At 51.7% G+C, this 21,101-nt stretch overlaps 1 protein-coding gene across 6 annotated transcripts in view; it reads left to right on the forward strand.

Moving 5' to 3' along the window:
* Tnxb (tenascin XB) overlaps nucleotides 1–21,101 on the forward strand; it is a 63,283-nt gene that overhangs the window by 2,309 nt on the left and 39,873 nt on the right. For 3 of the 6 annotated variants that reach the window (XM_071613507.1, XM_071613505.1, XM_071613510.1), the window contains 11 exons: nucleotides 3,657–4,046; nucleotides 4,393–6,231; nucleotides 6,670–6,785; nucleotides 11,650–11,806; nucleotides 11,990–12,253; nucleotides 13,002–13,742; nucleotides 14,848–15,216; nucleotides 16,208–16,501; nucleotides 18,205–18,495; nucleotides 18,849–19,154; nucleotides 20,751–21,083. In XM_071613507.1, coding sequence (XP_071469608.1) covers nucleotides 3,668–4,046; nucleotides 4,393–6,231; nucleotides 6,670–6,785; nucleotides 11,650–11,806; nucleotides 11,990–12,253; nucleotides 13,002–13,742; nucleotides 14,848–15,216; nucleotides 16,208–16,501; nucleotides 18,205–18,495; nucleotides 18,849–19,154; nucleotides 20,751–21,083 — 5,089 coding nt within the window. In that variant the 5' untranslated portion in view covers nucleotides 3,657–3,667. Of the gene's footprint in view, nucleotides 1–2,617; nucleotides 2,707–3,656; nucleotides 4,047–4,392; nucleotides 6,232–6,669; nucleotides 6,786–11,649; nucleotides 11,807–11,989; nucleotides 12,254–13,001; nucleotides 13,743–14,847; nucleotides 15,217–16,207; nucleotides 16,502–18,204; nucleotides 18,496–18,848; nucleotides 19,155–20,750; nucleotides 21,084–21,101 lie in introns of all 6 variants that reach the window. The other 3 variants (XM_071613506.1, XM_071613508.1, XM_071613511.1) reach the window with 3 other exon arrangements.

Below are 21,101 nucleotides of genomic sequence, written 5' to 3' on the forward strand. Positions count from 1 at the left end.
TTCTGTTCAGTTCAGTTCTTCATTTTCACAGCTGCCCTTTGAGCCAGCAAGAAATCAACTTTCTTGGTCATCACTCAATGGCTAAGTAGAGGGGAGGTTGTGTGTCTGAGTGTGAGTATGGTGTGTACTGTGTACACGTGCCTCTACAGATTCAGGCTTTATAGGTGGATGTAAGTATTTTATGCACAAGCATGTTTATATTTGTATTTGTGGATGAACACATGTGAATATCTCTATTTGTGTTACATATTTGTCTGTGCATGCACCATCATAGTTGGTATGTGGATGATTTGCACAGCTTTAGACACAGAATGACAGGTAGTTTAAGCCAGAACCCACCTGATACCCAAAGCTACACCTCTACCTGAGAAGGGCTGGGGCACAGAAAAGGGTGGCTGTCTACATTCAGATTTATCTGCCTTGGCTACCTGAGGTGAGGTGCCTCTCCTTGTGGAAACACTGTCTCTGGTGTCCAGTTCCCGTCTGTGTCTTGATGGCTGATGGGGGACTGTGGGGGCTTGTAGCCCTGAAAACTCATTTTTCTCGGACTCAGAGGCAGGCAGGAAATATGTAAATTGAGGGGGGGGGGTCAGTCCCTTGCCTCCTCAGCTGTGACACCTTCCCTTACTAGTTCATTTTTCCACTGCCCTACTCTGCCCTCCTCTCTCCAGTCCCTCTAGTCTAGAAGAGCTGGCACTTGCCAACATTACTCCTCAACTTTTACCTGAACTGAAGCTTGACCCACTCCTCTGTACTCCCTCATTCTCCAGAACCCTCCCTCCCTCCTTGCCTCTCAAACCCCTATCTCCTTTATGTCCCAGCCCTTGCCACAGTGAATCCCACAAACACGATGGAATAACCATTACCCAGATTAAGAAATAAGATTTCCCTGGGCTAGATTACCAGCACTGTTTTTTATATATATAGTATATGTTTTTTAAAAGTATCGGGGAGTGTAGCTTGGTGGTAAAGCATTTGCCTAGTATGCACCAAACCCTGGGTTCAGTCCCAGTACCATTAATTGATTAATTAATTCTCAGCACTCTATATTCTCCCACTATGTCCCATCTGGTCATTACCCGCACCATGAGCACCATATTCATGACTCAGAACACTATAGATTACCATCCTCTCTTCTTGAACTTCATTTAAATAGAATTATTTAGCATGTTCTCTTGTGTGTCTGGCTTCATTTGCTCAAGCTTTTAGTAAGATTCATCTATATTACTACATTTAGCTGTAGTTCCTTCTCATTGCTCATTTTATTCTACTGTAAGAATGAACCACAATTATTTAATCCATTCTGCTGATGTGAAGCATGTGGGTAGCTCCCAGTTTGAAACTATTCTGGGTAGTAGTGCTATGTTGGTTGTATTCCTAGGATTGGAATTGCAAGGTCATGGGGTTTACATATGTTCAGCTTTATTAAATCAAGTAAATTCAGCCAAACAGTTTTCTAAAGTGCTTATACCATCTGATCCTTCCAGGATCCATCCAACTCTGGTCTCTGACTGGTCTACCCTGGCTACTGCTTTCTAACTAATTTCTATTCCCAGACACTGTCCGTGGTCCTAGCCCTGACCTTGGTCCTATTCTTGACTTCAGCCTTAATGCTAGTCCTGAGCTTAAATTGAAATTTTCATTCATTCCTATAGTGAATAAATATTTATTGAGCACCTGTTATGTGCTTGGTGCAAGGATACAGCTGACAAGGTCGGGGGAACAGTTACTATGACTGCCCCATAGACCTTATGGTCTAATGGGCAGATTGAGAATAGGCAAGAAAGTAATAAAATAATCCCATCATATATCTATTTGTGTCTGATCACAAATTGTTATAAATGCTGCAAGTGGGAATTATATGGTACTGTGATATCACATGATGGGGGACCTGACTTGTTCAGAAAGGCTTTCATGAGGAAATGATATAGGGCTGAGACTTGAAGGATCTGGAAGCCAAGAGAGAAGGGAAGAGTAATCCACATAGAGGGAACAGTGTATATGAAGGTCTGGGATCAGGAAGAAGCACAAGGAATATGAGGGACCTAAAGAAGGCGAGTGGAACTGGAGTGGAAAGAAGAAGGGAGATGAGGTAGGAGAAGTCAACAGCGGCCAGGTGATGCAAGGCTGTTTATCATTGTTCTGAGATAATTTGGAGGGGAGACACTTAAGAGTTCCAAGGAAAATAGGGACATCTGGTTGCCTTTGCAGGGTTGTGGAAGATCAGCTAGAAGTCAATGGCCATTGTTAGGCAAGAGGTGGATACTAGCTTGGACTATAATGATGGTAAGAGGGAAAGAAAGAAATGATTAAAGAGATGTTTATAAGAAAATGTGGATAAGTATGATGAAATATGGTGGCATTGAATGAGCTATTGGGTTTCTGCTAATAGAACTGGATGAATAATAGAGCCCTGAGGTGCATTGGGAGGGAAGGGATATGGGAAAGACAATCATAAGTTCAGTTTCAGAGAAGATGCCAAGTGCTAAGAGCCACAGCCAAGTAATATGATGCATGGCATTTTTGGTTGAAAGGTGACGCCAGCAAGCCATTGAGATGATATGATTATGTTAAGATCTGCATTCTTATGGATATTAGATTCCTGCTGTCCACCTAGGCCTGCTCCTGGAGAGTTCCCATTGGTTGGGGAAGTGCGGTAGGAGGGAATTCCGGAGGAATTGCAGAGGCACTTTTGTCGTTAATCAGGTGATCATGTGTGCTTGGGTCTTTTCTGGCTCTTATTTTCTTCCATGTGACTATTCTTGCAACTTTATAATAAATCTTGGCACTTGATAATGTAAGTCCCAAGGAAGAGGCTTTTTTTTTTTTTTAATGGGAGATATATGAACTTATTAAAAAAAACTGATGGGAAAGATCTAGTTGAGAATGAAGAAGGGAAAATAATCTATACCTTAAGGATTCTGAAAGACTACAGGAGCTGGGATCCAGGTGCTTGGTGAAGGACTGGCCCTAGATACTCATCTGCTAATTTCATTCAATGTCTATGTATTGGGTGGCACATTTACCAACACATTAGTTTGTTAGGGACAGGGACACAGCAGTGCTAGGACAGTCAAGATCCCTGTTCCAAAGGGGCACCCATTATAGTAGTGGGAAAAGACAAAAGAACAAGAAAACAAGGCAGCAGAAAATTCCATGAGGAACATAAACAGGCCATTGAGATGAAGACTACTGACCCAGCATAAGGAAGGACTCTCAGGGTCAATGACACATGAATTAAGATTTGAACTAGAAGTGGCCAGCTGGGGATGTAGCTCAGTGGTAAAAACAAAAACAAAATTAAACTGAGTGAAGAGCATCCTAGACAGAGGGAAGATAACAGTGCAAAGCCCTTAGGCTAGTGTAAACTTCGAGCACTTGTGACAAATAAAAGATCACTCTGCCTGTGAAGGGAGAACACAGTTTTTATAAAGGAGAACAAGGTAACCAAATGACATTACAAAGAGTGGTAGAGACCAGATAATGCCCAGGAAAGTATCTTTTGGGGTTGGGCTGAATGTGAATTTTCACAAATATGTGAGTTGGGTAGATTAGTTGTGAGTGGTGGGACTGCTGGTGTGTTGGGGAAGAGGGGGTGATGCATTTTGTCTCCTTCCTTTTGAAGCTGCTCTCATATTTGCCCTCTCTCCCTGCAGCCTCCTGAGCGATGCCAGCCCAATGTCCTTTAACCTCCAGTCTGACCTTCCTGGTACTGCTGGGCACAGCCAGCGCAGGCCCCTTCTCTCCACGGTCGAATGTCACACTCCCAGCTCCACGGCCCCCTCCCCAACCAGGGGGAGGAAGCCCCTCTTCTCAACTTTACGAGCATACTGTGGAAGGAGGGGAAAAGCAAGTGGTGTTCACCCATCGCATTAATCTGCCCCCCTCTGCTGGCTGTGGCTGTCCCCCAGGCACTGAGCCCCCTGTCCCTGCCTCAGAGGTGCAGGCCCTGAGAATCCGGCTAGAGATCTTGGAGGAGTTGGTGAAGGGGCTCAAGGAACAGTGCACTGGGGGATGTTGTCCTGCTGCTGCCCAGGCTGGCACAGGTGAGCTGGTCATCACAAGAGGAGGCACAGAAGAGAGGGTGGAGACGAGGGTTAGGGTTGGGTGCATCATTAGTCCATAAAGGATCTTGGATCTTGGTGTGAATTACAAAAAGGCACCCCTTCCTTGCTGTTAGAAGGGGTGGATGCAGCCCAGGGCACAACTTGGGGAGTGGAGCTGGGCTAGATGTCAACCCAAGCATTTGATAAGGTCATTAAGCAACTGGAAACTAAGTTGGCCTTATGAAATGAGGCTGGCCCTGCTGGAGGAGGGCACAGGAGCACTATGTAGGCTCAGTCTCTCTCCCTGCAGAGAGACTGAGGCCTGTCTCTCTCTCTCCCACTTTAGGCCAGACAGATGTTCGTAGCCTTTGCAGCCTTCATGGTGTGTTTGACCTGAGTCGTTGTGCCTGTTCCTGTGAGCCAGGGTGGGGTGGACCCACCTGCTCCGACCCCACAGAGTCTGGGATGTCCCCCTCCTCCCCTCCTGCAGAATCCGGGTTTTGTCCCGATGACTGCAACGATCAGGGTCGCTGCGTCCGAGGTCGCTGCGTGTGTTTCCCCGGCTACACCGGCCCAAGTTGTGGTTGGCCTTCTTGCCCAGGGGATTGCCAAGGCCGAGGGCGCTGTGTGCAAGGTGTGTGCGTCTGCAGGGCAGGCTTCTCAGGTCCCGACTGTGGCCAGCGCTCCTGCCCTCGGAGCTGCAGCCAGAGAGGACGCTGCGAGGACGGACGCTGTGTGTGCGACCCAGGTTACACTGGTGAGGACTGTGGTGTGAAAAGTTGCCCTCGCGGTTGCAGCCAGAGAGGACGTTGTGAGAACGGGCGCTGTGTGTGCAATCCTGGCTACTCTGGTGAGGACTGTGGGGTGAAAAGCTGCCCTCGAGGCTGCAGCCAGAGAGGGCGTTGTGAGGACGGACGCTGCGTCTGTGACCCTGGCTACACTGGAGAAGACTGCGGCGTGCGGAGCTGCCCTTGGGACTGTGGTGAGGGAGGGCGCTGCGTGGACGGCCGCTGTGTGTGCTGGCCCGGGTACGCAGGCGAGGACTGTAGCACCCGAACTTGTCCTCGCAACTGCCGGGGGCGTGGGCGCTGTGAGGATGGCGAATGCATCTGCGACGCAGGCTACAGCGGGGACGATTGCGGCGTGCGTAGCTGCCCTGGTGACTGCAACCAAAGGGGCCGCTGTGAGGATGGCCGCTGTGTGTGCTGGCCGGGTTATACCGGGCCTGACTGTAGCGCCCGTGCCTGCCCGCGCGACTGTAGAGGACGTGGGCGCTGTGAGAACGGTGTGTGTGTGTGCAACACGGGTTACAGCGGTGAGGATTGCGGTGTGCGCAGCTGTCCTGGGGACTGTCGTGGTCGTGGCCGCTGCGAGAGTGGGCGTTGCGTGTGCTGGCCCGGATACACGGGTCGGGACTGTGGCACGCGTGCCTGTCCTGGAGACTGTCGCGGGAGGGGGCGCTGCGTGGACGGCCGCTGTGTGTGCAACCCAGGCTTTACTGGCGAGGACTGTGGGAGCCGTCGGTGTCCTGGAGACTGCCGCGGACATGGCCGCTGCGAGGATGGCGTGTGTGTGTGCGATGCGGGTTACTCAGGCGAGGACTGCAGTACACGCAGCTGCCCTGGGGGCTGTCGAGGCCGCGGCCAGTGCCTAGATGGGCGCTGCGTGTGTGACGACGGCTACTCGGGTGAGGACTGCGGTGTAAGGCGGTGCCCACGAGACTGCAGCCAACACGGCGTGTGCCAGGACGGTGTATGCACCTGCTGGGAGGGTTATGCAGGCGAGGACTGCAGCATCCGCACCTGCCCCTCCAATTGCCACGGACGCGGCCGCTGTGAGGAAGGACGCTGTGTGTGTGACCCAGGCTACACCGGCCCCGTGTGTGCCACCCGCACCTGCCCAGCTGACTGCCGGGGTCGTGGGCGCTGTGTTCAAGGAGTGTGCATATGCCACACGGGCTATGGTGGTGAGGATTGTGGGCAGGAAGAGCCTCCCGCCAGCGCCTGCCCAGGGGGCTGCGGCCCCAGGGAACTGTGCCTCGCAGGTCAATGTGTATGCGTTGAGGGCTTCCGAGGCCCTGACTGTGCTATCCAGATATGCCCTGGGGACTGTCGTGGCCGTGGAGAGTGTCGCGAGGGTAGCTGCTTCTGCCAAGATGGCTATGCCGGGGAGGACTGTGGGGAAGGTGAGTGGGCAGTCTTCTCCAATATGTTTGGGGAAGGACTGGGATTCTAGGACCAAGAGCCATCCAGAAAACCTAAAGCCTTGGGTGCCCAAGACCTGGAGGGAGATGGTGTAGGTGTTAGAGGGGTGGGAGTCAGAGGAGCCAGAGTCCCGCAAGAAAAGCAGAACTATGGGGAGGCAGTCATCAGGTGAGACTGGGCTTCAGATCTCTGAGGAGCAGATTGGGGCTCCCTTTAACTGCTTGTAAAGAGATTCTGTGTTCCTGGAGATGGGAAGATGAGGGAGACCCAAGCCCTGTTCCAGCCTCTACCAGCTTTTCCCCACCTACAGAGAGCAGGGGAAGGTCAGATGGGCCTCTTGGTGTGGCCTTGAGTAAGAGGGGCTGTGGGGGTGGCTGCCTGGGGCTAATCAGCTTTTCCTACCCTGTTCTCCTGGGCAGAGGTGCCAGCCATTGAAAACATGAGGATGCACCTCCTGGAGGAGACAACAGTTCGGACAGAATGGACCCGGGCTCCTGGCTCTGTGGATGCCTATGAAATTCAGTTCATCCCCACGGTGAGAAGGGGGCCAAGCTCCAGGAGTGAGCTGACTGAGTGGCACTGGCAGTATGTGTGGCAAGGGAGGGGGTCCTCACCTCATGCAAAAAGTTCATGTAATGAGTGGTTAAGCCCAGATGGCTGGAATCCTGAAGCTGCTGTACAGGCCTTCTTATCCTGCCCCATACCAGGCCTGGTGGCCTCTGCGACATCTCCAGCAAGCATTGGTCTAGTGCTGTTGGAACACTTCTAGTGATAGTGAGCTCAGTACTTCCTGAGGCTATACAGTTGGCCATCAAGGCTAGTCAGTTCATTGTGTTGGTGAATCCAAATTTGCCCAAATTCTACCATCCATCCATTGACCCAGCTGAGCATGCACCAGCTGATGGAATATTTTTTGCTTTTTCTGTGTCATATACCACAGGCCTCCAGATATTTGGCAACATCAGCCATCAATTATATTTCATTCTCCCCAGGCAAAACCCTTCAGTTTCTTCACCCCTTCCCCCTAAGTCTTTGTTGTTTGGAATTCATTACATTCTTGTGCTTCCTGCATTTTGTGTGTTCCCCAAAAATGGCATCAGAGAGGAGCCCATTGGCTAACTCTGGATGCACCAGCACTTTTCTCAGAGTTGGCATATATTAACTTGTAGTCACAATACTGTCAGCAGTTTTGATCATAATTCTTTTAAGTGTCTTTTAATTATAAAAGTCATCTGGGCCAAGTGCATAAAATGTAGAAAATACAGATAAGCAAGGAAAAAAGAAAAAAGGGAGGAAGGCAGGAAGGAAGGAAAGAGAGAAGACAACATTCAACTATATACACTTTTTAGTCTAAATATAGGTCTTTGCCTTTGACTCTGTTCAATGTTATCTTTCTTGGTTTAGGCCAAGCTGTCTAGGCTGTTGCAATAATTTGAGTCTGTGGACTTGTTCTTTCACCTTCATGACGCCAGCACATTGCAAAGCATTCTTTCTCTGCCCGCCTCCAACTTGCCATTAAAACATTTGGGGAGCACAATAGGGGCAAAGCCTATGGCCTATTATTAGGGCCTTCCCTTTCTGTGAATTGAGCTTTTAGGATATGGCTGTTTCCCAGCTCTAAATCATCTGACATTTCTAGCATCCAACTCATGTTTTCCTGCATCATCCCCAAATGCCACAAGGGATGTGCCATGTCACCCTCATCTCCATCAGCTTAACCAGGACTCTGGAAAAATAAATAACTCTCTGGGCCTAAAGCCTGGTCAGACACTAGGACAGAAGGGATAGCTCAGAGATATTAGCTGTCATCCTTGCCTCCCTTTGCCTGGTCTCATTATGACCCCCAGGCTAGACCCCCACCATGTCCTATCTCTTCTCACTCTCAGGCCAAAGAAGAGGCAGAAATCCCTAGTTTGTGATACAACCAAGGTAGCTTGGGTTTTTTCTTATGTTTAAAAGAAAAATTTGTGATAAAAATAATTTAATCACGAGACAAGAACTTGGCAGCTAAAGAAAAACAAATAATTCTTGGCTGCTCCACACTAAAATAAGCACTGCTAACATTTTAAAGTGTTTCTCCCACTCTCTTCTTCTATGTGTACATTATTTACATAGCTCTAATCCAAAGAGGGTGGGACTTTTAAAAGGAATTTTCCTAAGAAACTTCAGAGAAAGAAGAATTAAAATAAACACTGGAGATAAGAGAAGCTTTCAGAGACCGTTGTCTCCTGCTCTGAATAAATACAGATTTATCCTTGGGTGTTGTCAGGGGGTGCAGCTTGCCAGCCAAAGCCCTAGGCTTTGCCCTTTACTCTGAGACAGGGTGGTGCTGGGTTGGCCTGCTCCAGGCGTGGTCCTGGTCTCAGTTCATCTACTCTGCTCTGGATATGGAACTCTGTCATATTGTGGATCCCTTGTGGGCCTGGGTGTGAAAGAAGCTCCTGTTAATTGGTCCCTAAACACCCCTCTTGGATTCCACACCAGCCTGTGCTCCCAGTCCTTTCTTTGTGTAGCTGACCTCTACACTTGAGTCTTCTGTTTTGGCCACTGCTCTCTGTCCATTTCTGTTGGCATGGGATATGTTCAGTAGCTCACTGTCCTCTGACCTCTGCCATTTTCCTTGAAGCCGGTCTCTACTTCATCTCCTCCCTCTTTCTGGAAGTACTTCTCTCTCAAAATCCAAACTCTGCTAGTTATTGGAATTATTTTCAGAACACAGAAGAAGAATGTCCCTTTTCTCCTTGCATATGTGGCATTGTTATTGTGACTCAGTGGGCCTCAAAGTGTATTCAGTGCTCCCTGGTCCTCAACATCAACATTACCTTGGGAACTTGTTAGAAACATGTGGTATATCAGACTCTACCCCAGCTCTCTACTCCAGAAAGTCTGCAAATGGATCTCAGTAACCTATGTTGTAACAGGTCCCCCAGGTGATTCTGATGGCCTCAAATCTGAGGATCATTACTTAAGAAATGCTTATTTTCCAAAATGTTGGCTGTTATGAAAGTGTGAGAGAAAGCATGGCATCCTAAGGGAGGTGATCCCTGCCTCAGAAAGAGGTTCAGGTATTCCTGGTCTGGGTGTATTCTGCAGCCTGGAAACAGACTAGGCCAAGTGTTGGCTTGAATACAAGAGTGCACACACAGAAGAGTTTTTGCATGGGTCTTGTCTGAAAAGGGAGGGTGAGAGACCAGTCAAGATAGAGTCCTCCCTTTGAGGGAGGTTGACATTAAGAATAAAGTTAAAAATTCACCAAGAACAATTGCTGAGGGAACCAAGCTTTACCAAGGGGCAGAGTTAGCTGCCAGAATCTGCCTCCAGCCAGCAAGATGGTGCTGGGACACATGGGTTAGGCTGACCGTGGACCTTTAAGGGGACTGTTCCCAAATCTATCTCAGGAGGAACCAAATGGTGTCTACAGAATATAGACAGGCTATTCCACAGAGTGAAGGAAAACTCTGGGGATAGGCTTGCCTTAATGAAAGAACCAGGCTTACTCAGGGAGCACCCAAGTGTGGGGTGGGGGGAGGGAGAGGAGAGAAAGAAAAAACAAAAGAGACAGAGACAAGAGAAAGTAGGGGTGAGAGTAATGGGCAAGTGGGTTCTGGGAAGGGTGAGACGTTACAGGTATTGAGTGAGGGCCAATCTAAGGTTTCCTAGCCTGGGATATCCGAGAGCAGCCTGAGTAGGACAGGAACAGAGATCATGTGTGTCCAGGAAAGGTTTTCAACCCAGAAAACTCTGACAAAGCTTTATTTCATCCTCCACAAGAAATCTCTACGTGGCCTTCTCATCTGGTTTTATACTTTGGTATTTACTATGTTGATTTCCCCACAAGTCTCTTGGTTTAGGAGAGTACCTTTAGAAATTTCCAATCCTACTTGGCTGAATGGAGGCATCCCCATCACGGCCAACATAGCTAAGCAGAACACAGTGTCCTCAGCAGCTGTCCTAGCTGGATAACCCAGTGAAATGCAGGGATGTTAGAATGCTCACAAATGTCCAGCTCTTCCAGCCTCCCCAGAGACTGGCACTCTGAAGACTCTGTCTAAAGCAGCAGCCCAAATTTCCTGTGAGGCCACCATATACAATCACACTACCTTAAATATACACTTAGAGAAGGGTTGTTTTCTCAAACTCATTTACTATACAAAGAGATTTGTGTGGAGATCTACATTTAGCTACTAGAATATGAGCTACCCAAGGACAGGAACTGTATTTTTGTGTCTCCATTACTGAGCATGATTTCAGGTTCAAAATCAGCAATGAAGAAACACTTGTGAGCCGGCTATGGTATCCATGCCTGTAATCCCAGCAGCTCAGGAGGCTGAGGCAGAAGGATCACAAATTCAAAGCCAGCCCCAGCAACTTAGTGAGGCCCTAAATCAATTTAGTGACACTCTGTCTCAAAAGTAAAAAATGGGCTGGGGATGTGGTTCTGTGATTATATGCTCCTGCTACCAAAAAAGAAAGAAAGAAAAACATTTCTAGAACTTTGAGCCCATAGGCCTTGTTGTAAAGGGGTCTAGAAGCAAGCTGAAGAGAAAAGTCCTAAAAAGAAATATCATGATACAGGCCACAACCAAATTACACAGCCAGGGCAGGCATCTGCTGGAGATTCAGGCTGAGTAGACACTTGAAGGAGGAAGTGAGACTCAAAGGGGATCGTTAGTCTACTTCATTTGTTCTGAAAGGAACAAGTTTAGGAGAAGCCTCCTCCTACTCAGGTAGTTGGGGTTGCCAGGGGAAAGCCAGCAGGATTGTCAGGTGGAATTCTGGTAGATGAACAAAACAAAGAGTGCCCAGGAAGAGCAAACCTGGGTTCACACTGCCTGGGCTCAAGTCCTTGCCACTATCTTGATTTGAGTGATAAGATACTTATCATTCTCAGTTTCCTCATCTGTAAAATGGGACCAATAGGACCTATCTCACAGAGCTGTTGCAAGAATTGAGTGAGTTTGGCTAGCATGGTGGCTTATGCCTATAATCCCAGCAATTTGGGAGCCCAAGGCAGGAGGATTGCAAGTTTGAGCTCAGCCTCAGCAACTTAGTAAGACCCTGAACAACTTAGTGAGACTCTGTTTCAAAATTGAAAATTATTTAAAAAGGCTAGAAATGTAGTTCAGTGGTAAAATGCCTCTGGGTTCAGTACCAAAACAACAACAACAAAAAAGAATTAAATGAGTTCATATTTGTAAATTGCCTAGAATAGCAGCTAGCAGGAAGTAAGGCTCTAGACATGTTTGCTGTTACTTGCCTGCTCCCAGCTTGTACAGGGCCAAGTTCCACACAGTCCCATGCCAGCACTGTTCAGAATTGGAAAAAGAAGAGATATAGGGGAATTGGGCAGTAGGGGCAAGAGTACCAGCCTCTGATCCACCTGGTACTCTCTCTCACAGACAGAGGGGGCGAGCCCCCCATTCACGGCGCGGGTGCCCAGTTCTGCCTCAGCCTATGACCAGAGAGGACTGGCCCCTGGTCAGGAGTACCAGGTCACTGTCCGTGCCCTTCGAGGGACCAGCTGGGGTCCTCCTGCTTCTAAGACCATCACCACCAGTGAGAGCTGGAACTGTGGGGGCAGGGTCCTGGGTGGAAGTCTGGGTTTGAGAGGGACAGCTGTAGGCCTGTCCTGTGGGAGGCAGAGGGATGGGGCGGGATGGGGGCTCGGGTCTTGGAAGGAAAGCTGATGACTGAAGAATCAGAATCCCACATGAGCCCTCCTCTCTCCAACTCAACTAGTGATCGATGGTCCCCAGGACCTCCGCGTAGTGGCTGTGACACCGACCACCCTGGAGCTCAGCTGGCTACGACCCCAGGCTGAGGTGGACCGATTTGTGGTCTCCTATGTCAGTGCCGGAAACCAGAGGGTACGGCTGGAAGTTCCACCCGAAGCGGATGGGACACTGCTTACCGACCTGATGCCAGGCGTGGAATATGTGGTGACTGTCACTGCAGAACGGGGTCGGGCAGTCAGCTACCCAGCTTCTGTCAGGGCCAACACAGGTATGGCCAGCCAGGGGTTAGGGAAGGGCCCTAATTTCCAAGACAGGGAGCCCAGGTCTAAGGTTCACAGTCTCCTCAGAATGCATTTGGCAGGGTGTGTGGCAATCCCAAAACACCTGTTGCTCTGTTCTGAAGTCACTGAGGACACAGTTGCTTAGAGTCCTATAGCAAGGCTGCAGGTTAGACTCTGGAAGGAACTACCCCATGGAAAGGAGATGCTCTCTGATCCACCCAGATAAGGAAGGTTCTTATCCTAACTTAGGTAACTGAAGCAGTGGTGCTGAAAGTCAGATCTTGTAGGAACTGGATTCAGGCAGATTATAAATCAGCAGTCCTGTTGACTTCAGGATTTTGGTCTCCAGGAGTTGGGTCTCTCGGCCATAATTTTCTACTAACCCTCAAAGTTTCTTAACAGATGCCTGGATCTTTCTTTTCTTTTCCTGTGACAGGGGGACGCTCACTTCGCTGTATTTCACATTCTCTTCTTACTCCCCTTTCTCTCCTTCAGATACAGGGCCCCGCCTGCTGGCTTCTCTTTTCTTTCTAGGGCACCAACAGTGGTGGGCTTGGAGGGTGAGGGGAACTGACTCATTGCTCTGGTTCTGTTTCCAGGTGGGGCTGGGACTCAGGGGAGAGGCCTCTGGCTCTGATGGGGACGGGAGGGGGAGGAGCCGCGGTGGAGTGGAGTGCAGGGTGCGGGGAGCTGCCACTGACCAGCTCTCCCCTACCCCTTTTTCGTCCCCGGCAGCACCAGGCCACTACAGTTACCCGGAGGTGCACCCCCCAGCCCCGCCCCCCAAGCCCCGCCCCCGTCCTGCCCCTGCCTCGCGGCCTCTGCGGCCAGCTCGGCCCTCGGGGCCAGCAGAGGAGGGCGAGGAGGAGTCCCGCCCGGGGCCCAACCTGCCTCAGCCCTCGCGGCGGGCGTGGGGCAACCTGACCACCGAACTGGGCCGCTTCCGCGGCACGGTGCAGGACCTGGAGCACCACCTGCGGGCTCACGGCTACCCACTTCGCGCCAACCAGACCTACACGTCCGTGGCGCGCCACATCCATGAATACCTGCAGCGGCGTCGGGCGGCCGCTGCCCCCGCCGGCTCCCCCGCCCCCCAGCCCCGTCGCCCCCACCCTACCGCCAGCCCCACCGCGGGCACCTGGAAGCGGGACTCCAACCAGGGCATCTACGGCCTCTCCCCTGAAGGCGTCGACCGGTTGGCCGCGCCTCGCCACCCCAAGCCTGAGGTGTTGGGCAGTTCTGCTGACGGTGCGCTCCTCGTGTCTCTTGATGGGCTCCGCGGCCAGTTCGAGCGCGTGGTGCTGCGCTGGCGGCCCCAGCTGCCTGCAGAGGGCCCCAGCGGGGAGCTGACGGTGCCGGGCACCACACGCACAGTCAGTCTACCCGACCTCAGGCCCGGCACCACCTACCACGTGGAGGTCCACGGGGTGCGGGCGGGGCAGACCTCCAAGTCCTACGCCTTCATCACAACCACAGGTAGCATGGGCTGGGGTGGCGGGACCACCCATCTCCTATCCCCAGCGCCACCTGCCTTGGAGCCTGCAGCCTCACTTCTATGACTGCCAATCCCCACCACCACACCCTTCTACTTTCTGGCCCTCCCTGGCCCAGGCACCAGGGGACCCCCCCTCACCCCTACAAAGCACACCCTCCAGTGTCCCTGGAAACCACCCTCACCCCAGAGCTCTGGTATCATCCTATGGCCTTTGGGGTTCCCTTGTTTGCATCTGGGTTCCCACCTAGACCAGGATTGCTGTCCTAGGTAATGAAAGGGGTATCTGGGATAATGGCTTGTACAGCCTATCCTGCTCTGAGTGGCATGGGTTGAAACCAGTGATTCTCTGATTTACTGTGGTGAGGGTGATGAAAGACTGTGGCCTGTGGTTATTTCCCACAACTTGGCCTTGACTATGAAGGGACATTTGAGAACTGCTTGAGGGTGTCCATGAAGCCATCAGGCAGCATGTGTATGTAGGGGTGAAACCACTGCTTATTAAGCTGTGTTTTCAGTCTTCCTGGCTCACTACACGCTTGTCTCTCCCACAGGAACCATGTCTGGGCTGGGGGAAAGGGTGCTCTATGGCTGCAGTGGGTGTGTGTGGAGGGGTAGGGATGGTACTCTTCTTCCCCCATAGGGCTCAGATGCCACTTGACCTGGACGTCTACCCCATGCTCTGTTTCCTCTCTTCTACTGCCCATTCTCTTCTTGCATCCTCCCTCCCTAACACCACAGTCCCCTCCTTTCTTCCAGGCTTCTCACTGCAGCACTAATGGAAGCCGGACCTCCACTCAGTGGGGAGAGGGAAGTGGGTGGGGAGGGACATAGAGGGCATGGAAGCCTTATGAGGAGTGGGATGGCAGGCTTTATCTATTTACTACCTGCCCTAAGCACAAGCCTGTCTGCTCAGGAAAATGGTAGATGGGGGTGCTTGAAAGACAGAAAAAAACTTTGGGAGGATGTGGCGGGGGGACCAGGAATATAAAAGGGGAGGTTCCCCAGGAATATAAAAGGCTGAGAATTCCTTTCTGGTTCTCATGTTCCACTCTCCTGTTTTTCTTGCCCTGCTCTGCCCCTTCCCAGGGTCCTCACCCTCGGGCCTCTTGGGGGCTACTGATGAGCCTCCTCCCTCAGGCCCCTCGACGACCCAAGGGGCTGAGGCCCCTCTCCTGCAGCAGCGCCCCCAGGAGCTGGGAGAGTTGAGGGTGCTGGGCAGAGACAAGACAGGGCGCCTCCGTGTGACCTGGACTGCCCAGCCCGACACCTTTGCCCACTTCCAGCTGCGCCTGCAGGTGCCCGAGGGCCCGGGGGCACATGAAGAACTGCTGCCAGGGGACGTCCGCCAGGCTCTGATGCCCCCGCCCCCTCCTGGAGCCCCCTACAAGCTGTTACTTCATGGGATCCCCCCTGGGGGCAAGCCCTCTGTTCCCATCACCTACCAAGGCGTTATGGGTACTTCCTGAACTCTGCTCAGATCAATGTCCTGAGATTGGGGGAGAAACTGGGGAAGTCAGAACTTCAGAAATGAGATGGGGATTCTGGAGCCGGTGAAGGAAAGAGCTGATGTTGGGGGCTGGGTTGTAGAAGAAAAAAGGATTCTGGGTTCAGAGGGAAGACAGTTGGAGGGGATCTTAGAACAATGATGAGGGTGGTGGAGTGGGAGGAAAAAAGTCAGAGGGTGAGACAGGAATCCAAGGAGAAAGGCTGTAAGCTCCTGGCCACCACCTGCAACTTTCTTTGACCTGTGTCTGCCCCCTACTTTCTGGTTGTTCCTTGCCCTACCCTTCCCTATAGATCTCTCAAAGATCCCTCAGCCCATGATACTCCTCCCTGGGAGTCTGGCTTGCTGTGGACAGAACCCTATGGTTCCATCAGCTAGATTCTGCTGGGGTTAGAGGCTCCTTGAGGGCTGGAACTCCTCAGCCATCAGGACTTCAGAGATGGGGGATTTTTCAGGACCAGTGAAAGACAGGGCTGGGGTACCTGGCTCACATCCCTTTTGGTCCTCCCTATGGGACAAGGGTGGCTGACTTTCACCTCAACTCTAAGTCAAGCTGACCACTGGGAGAGGGATGGCAGGGGAGAGAGCAGCTCAGATGGGCCAGGGAGCCTTCACACTCTTCTGGAGCAACAGTGGGGTGGCTAAAAACTCAGGCAGAACCAAAGGAGAACTGAAACTCCCACCAAAATCCTGGTGTGCAGAGGAGCTAAGCTTTGTGAGAGGTGGGGAAGTTGTCACAAGGAAGGGAATAGAAATTGAGGGGGGAAATATTCCCTTTCCCAAGAGGGTTGGTCATAGAGGGCTGAGGGATAGGTAGATGGAGGTTTCCAAGGGACGCAGTGCTAGGATGGAGTAAAGCAGGCAGAGAAGAGGGAGGGAGAATGGGGATAAGGAAATGGTTTGAGTCCACCATGCTTGCTTTTGCCCCCACCATAACCCCAGACAGGGATGGAGAGAAGCCTAGGAAGTCCTTAGGTCTACCACGCCTGGGTGAGCTGACAGTGACCGACGTGACCTCTGACTCCCTGCTCCTGCGTTGGACAGTCCCTGAGGGGGAATTTGACTCCTTTGTGATCCAGTACAAAGACAGAGATGGGCCCCAGGTGATGCCAGTGGAGGGGCCTCAGCGCTCAGCCCCCATCACATCCCTGGAACCTGGCCGAAAGTACAAATTTGTCCTGTATGGGCTCGTCAACAAGAAGAGGCATGGTCCCTTAGTGGCCGAAGCCAAGATCTGTGAGTGAGAAGAAACACCCCATACCTGCCCACTGTACCATCATAAAAGAGGCCTTCTTCATGCTCTGGGAAGCTGCCTTGGGGCTCAGGAAGGCTTGCTACAGGCAGCAAGGCCTGAACTGCATCCCAAAGGGAAAGCAGTATGGGGCAGCGGGAGGGAGTGGTCCCTAGGAGAATCAATGTCACTGTTTCCTCTGGCTGGAGAACAAGACATGTGGGGAGTTCAAGGGCCTGGTCTACAGCTCTTTTGCTGTGCGAAGGGTGTGGACCTCATTTGAGGACCCCAGGGAACCTCTGGGCCGTTTAAAGTGATTAGGTGTTTATCTCACAAATAGTACTGTGACTGCTGTAGAGGCTGACTGGAGAGTGAGTCAGCTGGTGAGACATGGGGGCCTGGCTGGGATGATGGCAGTGGGGTGGATGTCGAAAGTGAAGGAAAGCAAAGAGGCCCAGGCAAACCCTGGGTTCCCAGATCAGTTCTGTTCCCTGAGGCAGGGAGCAGCAGCTGGGGAACAATGTAGCGTGGAACGCTTCCATAAACACCTTTTGAACATTTATTGAGTCAGATGCCTTCAAGATGTTCTAAGTGAATGATCATACTTACTGCTTAGAGCAGCCTGGCAAGGCATGCCACTTCATGGATGAGGAGAATCAAGCACAGGGAGGGGAGGTCACCCAAGTAGAAAATGGCCAGGGCCTCCAATTGCTGCCCTGGTGGGCCTAGAGAGCAGAGAGAAGGCCTGCTGAGGGGCCTGGGCATCAGTGTCTGAAGGCAGGAGCCAGAGGGAGGAGAGGTGAGCCAATGGAACTCTGGGGACAAAAACATTCCAAGCAGGAGCAGAGGAAGAGTATCCCATGGGGTAGCCTGAGGGGTGACTGTCAGGGATGGGCAGAACCAGGGAGGAGAGTGGTGTCCTGGATGCCAGGAAAGAGGGTGTGGTCAGTAGGTCCAGATTCTGAAAGAGTGATTCAGGGGCTACTGAATGGCAATTAGCAATGGTAAGGTCACACTGGCACCATGGAGCTGCCTGACAGAGGGGTGGAGCTGGGTTGGGACATGGTTGCAGTTAGTGTGGCTTTTGGAAATCTAGGCTGGGAATAGAAAGCAAAGAGGGAAGGTAGAGGTTAGAGAAAAATGCAGGCAGAATGTGGGGGTGAGGGACAAGAGCATGTTTAAATATTGAAGGCCACATTGGTAGGGAGTCAGGGGCTGGTTATACAGAGTGGGGATGGCAGGTGAGTTGAAGCCCCAAGGAGGAGGGTCCAGAGCACATAGTGCCACCCTCTGATACCAACAATTTCCCAAGGATCTATCCTTTTCTCTTCAAGGAGAAACCAGCTATGAGTTAGGCTTGGAAGCAGTGGAGGTTGCACTGGGGAAGTTTTCCTGGCTGTGGAGATAAGGGAAGGCCTGGCTGGGTGCCCCACTTTCTGAACCCCTTGGTTGTGACAAAGTCAGCACTGCATCCACAGGGATTTTGTGCCATTTAGATGATGGCACCCTTTTTTAAGTGAACAAACCTCCTCTGCAGGGTATTTAGCTCGGCAAGCAGAGTGATGGTTGGATTTCAGTGCCCTTGTACTCCCTAGGTCATGCACCTTTGTGCATTGAATAGCCTGCCCAATATCACACAACATTCCTATGTGGGAAATGGGTTCCCCCTTCTGCTGTGACCCACCTTCTCTCAACCTTCTCTTCCTAGTGCCTCAGAGTGATCCCAGTCCAGAAACCCTACCCCGTCTGGGAAAGCTATGGGTAACAGACCCTACTCCAGACTCACTGCACCTCTCCTGGACTGTCCCTGAGGGTCAGTTTGACTCCTTCATAGTCCACTATAAGGACAAGGATGGACGGCCCCAGGTGGTACCTGTGGAAGGACCTGAGCGATCAGTCATCATCTCCCCCTTGGACTCTGATCACAAGTACAGATTCACTCTCTTTGGGATTGCCGATAAGAAGCGGTATGGCCCCCTTATGGCTGATGGCACTACTGGTGAGTATTGCCACCAAAGCCCCCCACATGACCCCTCTCTCTCTCTGCACACTTACCGTCAGCTAGGAGCCAGCTGGGGCCTCCCAGAAAGGTGGCTGACTCCACCATTCTGGCCCTGCTCCCAGGCTGAGGGGCAGCCAGCCTCTCCCACACTGCTGGGCTTCATCCATTCTATTCAGCTACTCCCCAAGGCCCAGAAGGTGTGTCATACTCTGGCTCTACTAGACTTCACAGGAGTTCAGCTCTAATACTAATAGAATAGTGACACCTCCCCCCTCAGGTACTATGTTTAAACCCCAAACCCCAATCCAAGGCTTCCAACTCAGCATCTGGTTGAATCCTCTTGTTTACAGCCCCAAAGAGGCAAGAAGAGCCCCCTCACCCTGAGTCCCTTGAGCAGCCCCTTCTGGGGGAATTAATGGTGACTGGCGTGACCCCAGACTCCCTGCGCCTGTCTTGGACTGTGGCCCAGGGCCCCTTTGACTCCTTCGTGGTCCAGTACAAGGATGTGCAGGGGCAGCCTCAGGCAGTACCTGTCAGGGGAGATGAAAATGAAGTCACAGTCCCTGGCCTGGAGTCCAACCGGAAGTATAAGATGAACCTCTACGGGCTTCATGGCAGGCATCGTGTGGGGCCCGTGTCTATAGTAGCCAAGACGGGTGAGTCAGCTGCACAGGCCTCTCTCCCTGCTTACCCCCGAACTCTGAGTGGGACCTGGCCAGCTCCACCTTCTTTTTTTCAGCTCCTCTTTTGACAAAGCCTCTGCTGTCTTCCTTCCCCTCTGCTCTTCTGTCCTCCACATTCCAGAACTCCTCTTCCAGCCTCTAGCTCCTAATCTCTTTCTCAGCCTTATTTCTCCATCTCAGAGCAGGCCCCAATTTAACTCATTCCAAGTATTTCTACTCATCCCTCCACCCCAGGCTGCCTTTACCTGCGACCACTGTATTCTCGACTCTCTTTTTTTACTGTGGGATCCTTCTGGGCCTCAGCTAGAACCTAGTCACTTCTGTACTTGTGTCACTATTCAGTGCATTGTTGTTCTGTACAGAGGTGGCAGATCCAGGAGATAAGGAAATCATGTTTCCCTGGCCTCCTCCTGCATGGAGAGGACTCTTCCCAGCCCAACTCCCTGATTCCCAGCCATCTTGCAGGGGAGTAAAGGGCTCACTTTCAGCCCTGCACCCCAGCCTGTTCCTCCGCATCCCCAGCTCCTCTCTGTTGGATGCCATGATCACAGCCCAAGATGCCACTGCCAACAAGTGGTGTGGCAAAGTGGTTTGGAGCATGGACTCTGGAACCAACTGGTTCTGAACACCAGCTTTGCAACTTCCTACCAGGGGACTATGTACAAGTTACTTAACCTCTCTGAGCCCCAGCTTTCCTTTCTGTAAAATGGAGGTAATATGGTGACCACTACACAGAGTTGTTAGAAAATACAGTGAACATGCATTCAGTACCTGGAGTGGTGTCTGGCCCATGGAGACTGGGGCTGTTCCTCATTGCTCTTGCTCTTTCTAGTAACCTCTTTTTTCTCCTCTCCTCCCTGCCTTCCCATCCTTGCCTGGGTTCTAATTCTTGCCTGATTCCTGCTCAGTCTCCTTTCCCTTACATAGCACCCCTGAACCAAGGAGGGGTCACAGAAGGGCTGGTTTCCCTTTTGCCACAGTCTACCTAGTCCATGGAGCCCTGCAGAGACCTCCTTGGAGGGGACTGTGGGTGGGAATGTGATTTCAGAGCCAACCAAGGAAGGGCAGGTCCCTCTCCAGCCCCTGCCCATCTGAATCTTTCCCCTACTCTTGGCCAGAGCCCTACCTTAGCAGTTCAATCTAAGGGCTCAAGGGGAGAGAGGAGGAGGCCTGGAGAGGAAGCCTTACCAAGAACTCATTCCATGGTTTCATTTTGGTAAGAGGGATGGGGCTGCCAAAGCACCCTGTGAGTAGACAAGGTGGTAAAAATCCTCCCCATCCCTCTGTTTTCTGAGGTCAGTACTGTCAGGGATAGGATCTGGAAGGATCCTCAGAGGGGTCCTGTCTTTTCGAATCAGCTTCTTTCTGAACCACCAGCACACTCCCACCAGCAGACAGGCTGATCCTTCTCCATCCATGAGTGCCTGGGTAGCTAATACCAAACGCTACACAAGCCCCTATGCACCTTGGCTGGAGGAGCATATCTGTAGGCTGGATGTACTACATTGTTCCCATTGATGGCAAACCAAGTCACCCTTAATGCCTGTGTGCCCCTGTGTCTTTTCTCAGCCCCACGGGAGGTTGTAGATGAGATCCCCAGCCCTACAAAACCCAGCATGGAAGTCCTGGAAACACCTGAGCAGCCACGCCTTGGGGAGCTGACTGTGACAGACTCCACCCCTGACTCCCTGAGCCTCTCCTGGACAGTGCCCGAAGGACAGTTTGACCACTTTCTGGTCCAGTACAAGAATGGGGATGGACAGTCCAAGGTAGTGCGGGTGCCAGGGCATGAGGATGAGGTCACCATCTCAGGGCTGGAGCCAGACCACAAGTACAAGATGCACCTGTATGGCTTCCACAGTGGCCAACGTGTGGGCCCCATGTCTGCCACTGGGGTGACAAGTGAGTGATCTGGTGGGA

Source organism: Marmota flaviventris, chromosome 6, assembly GCF_047511675.1.
Source record: "Marmota flaviventris isolate mMarFla1 chromosome 6, mMarFla1.hap1, whole genome shotgun sequence".
Taxonomy (NCBI): Eukaryota; Metazoa; Chordata; class Mammalia; order Rodentia; family Sciuridae; genus Marmota; species Marmota flaviventris.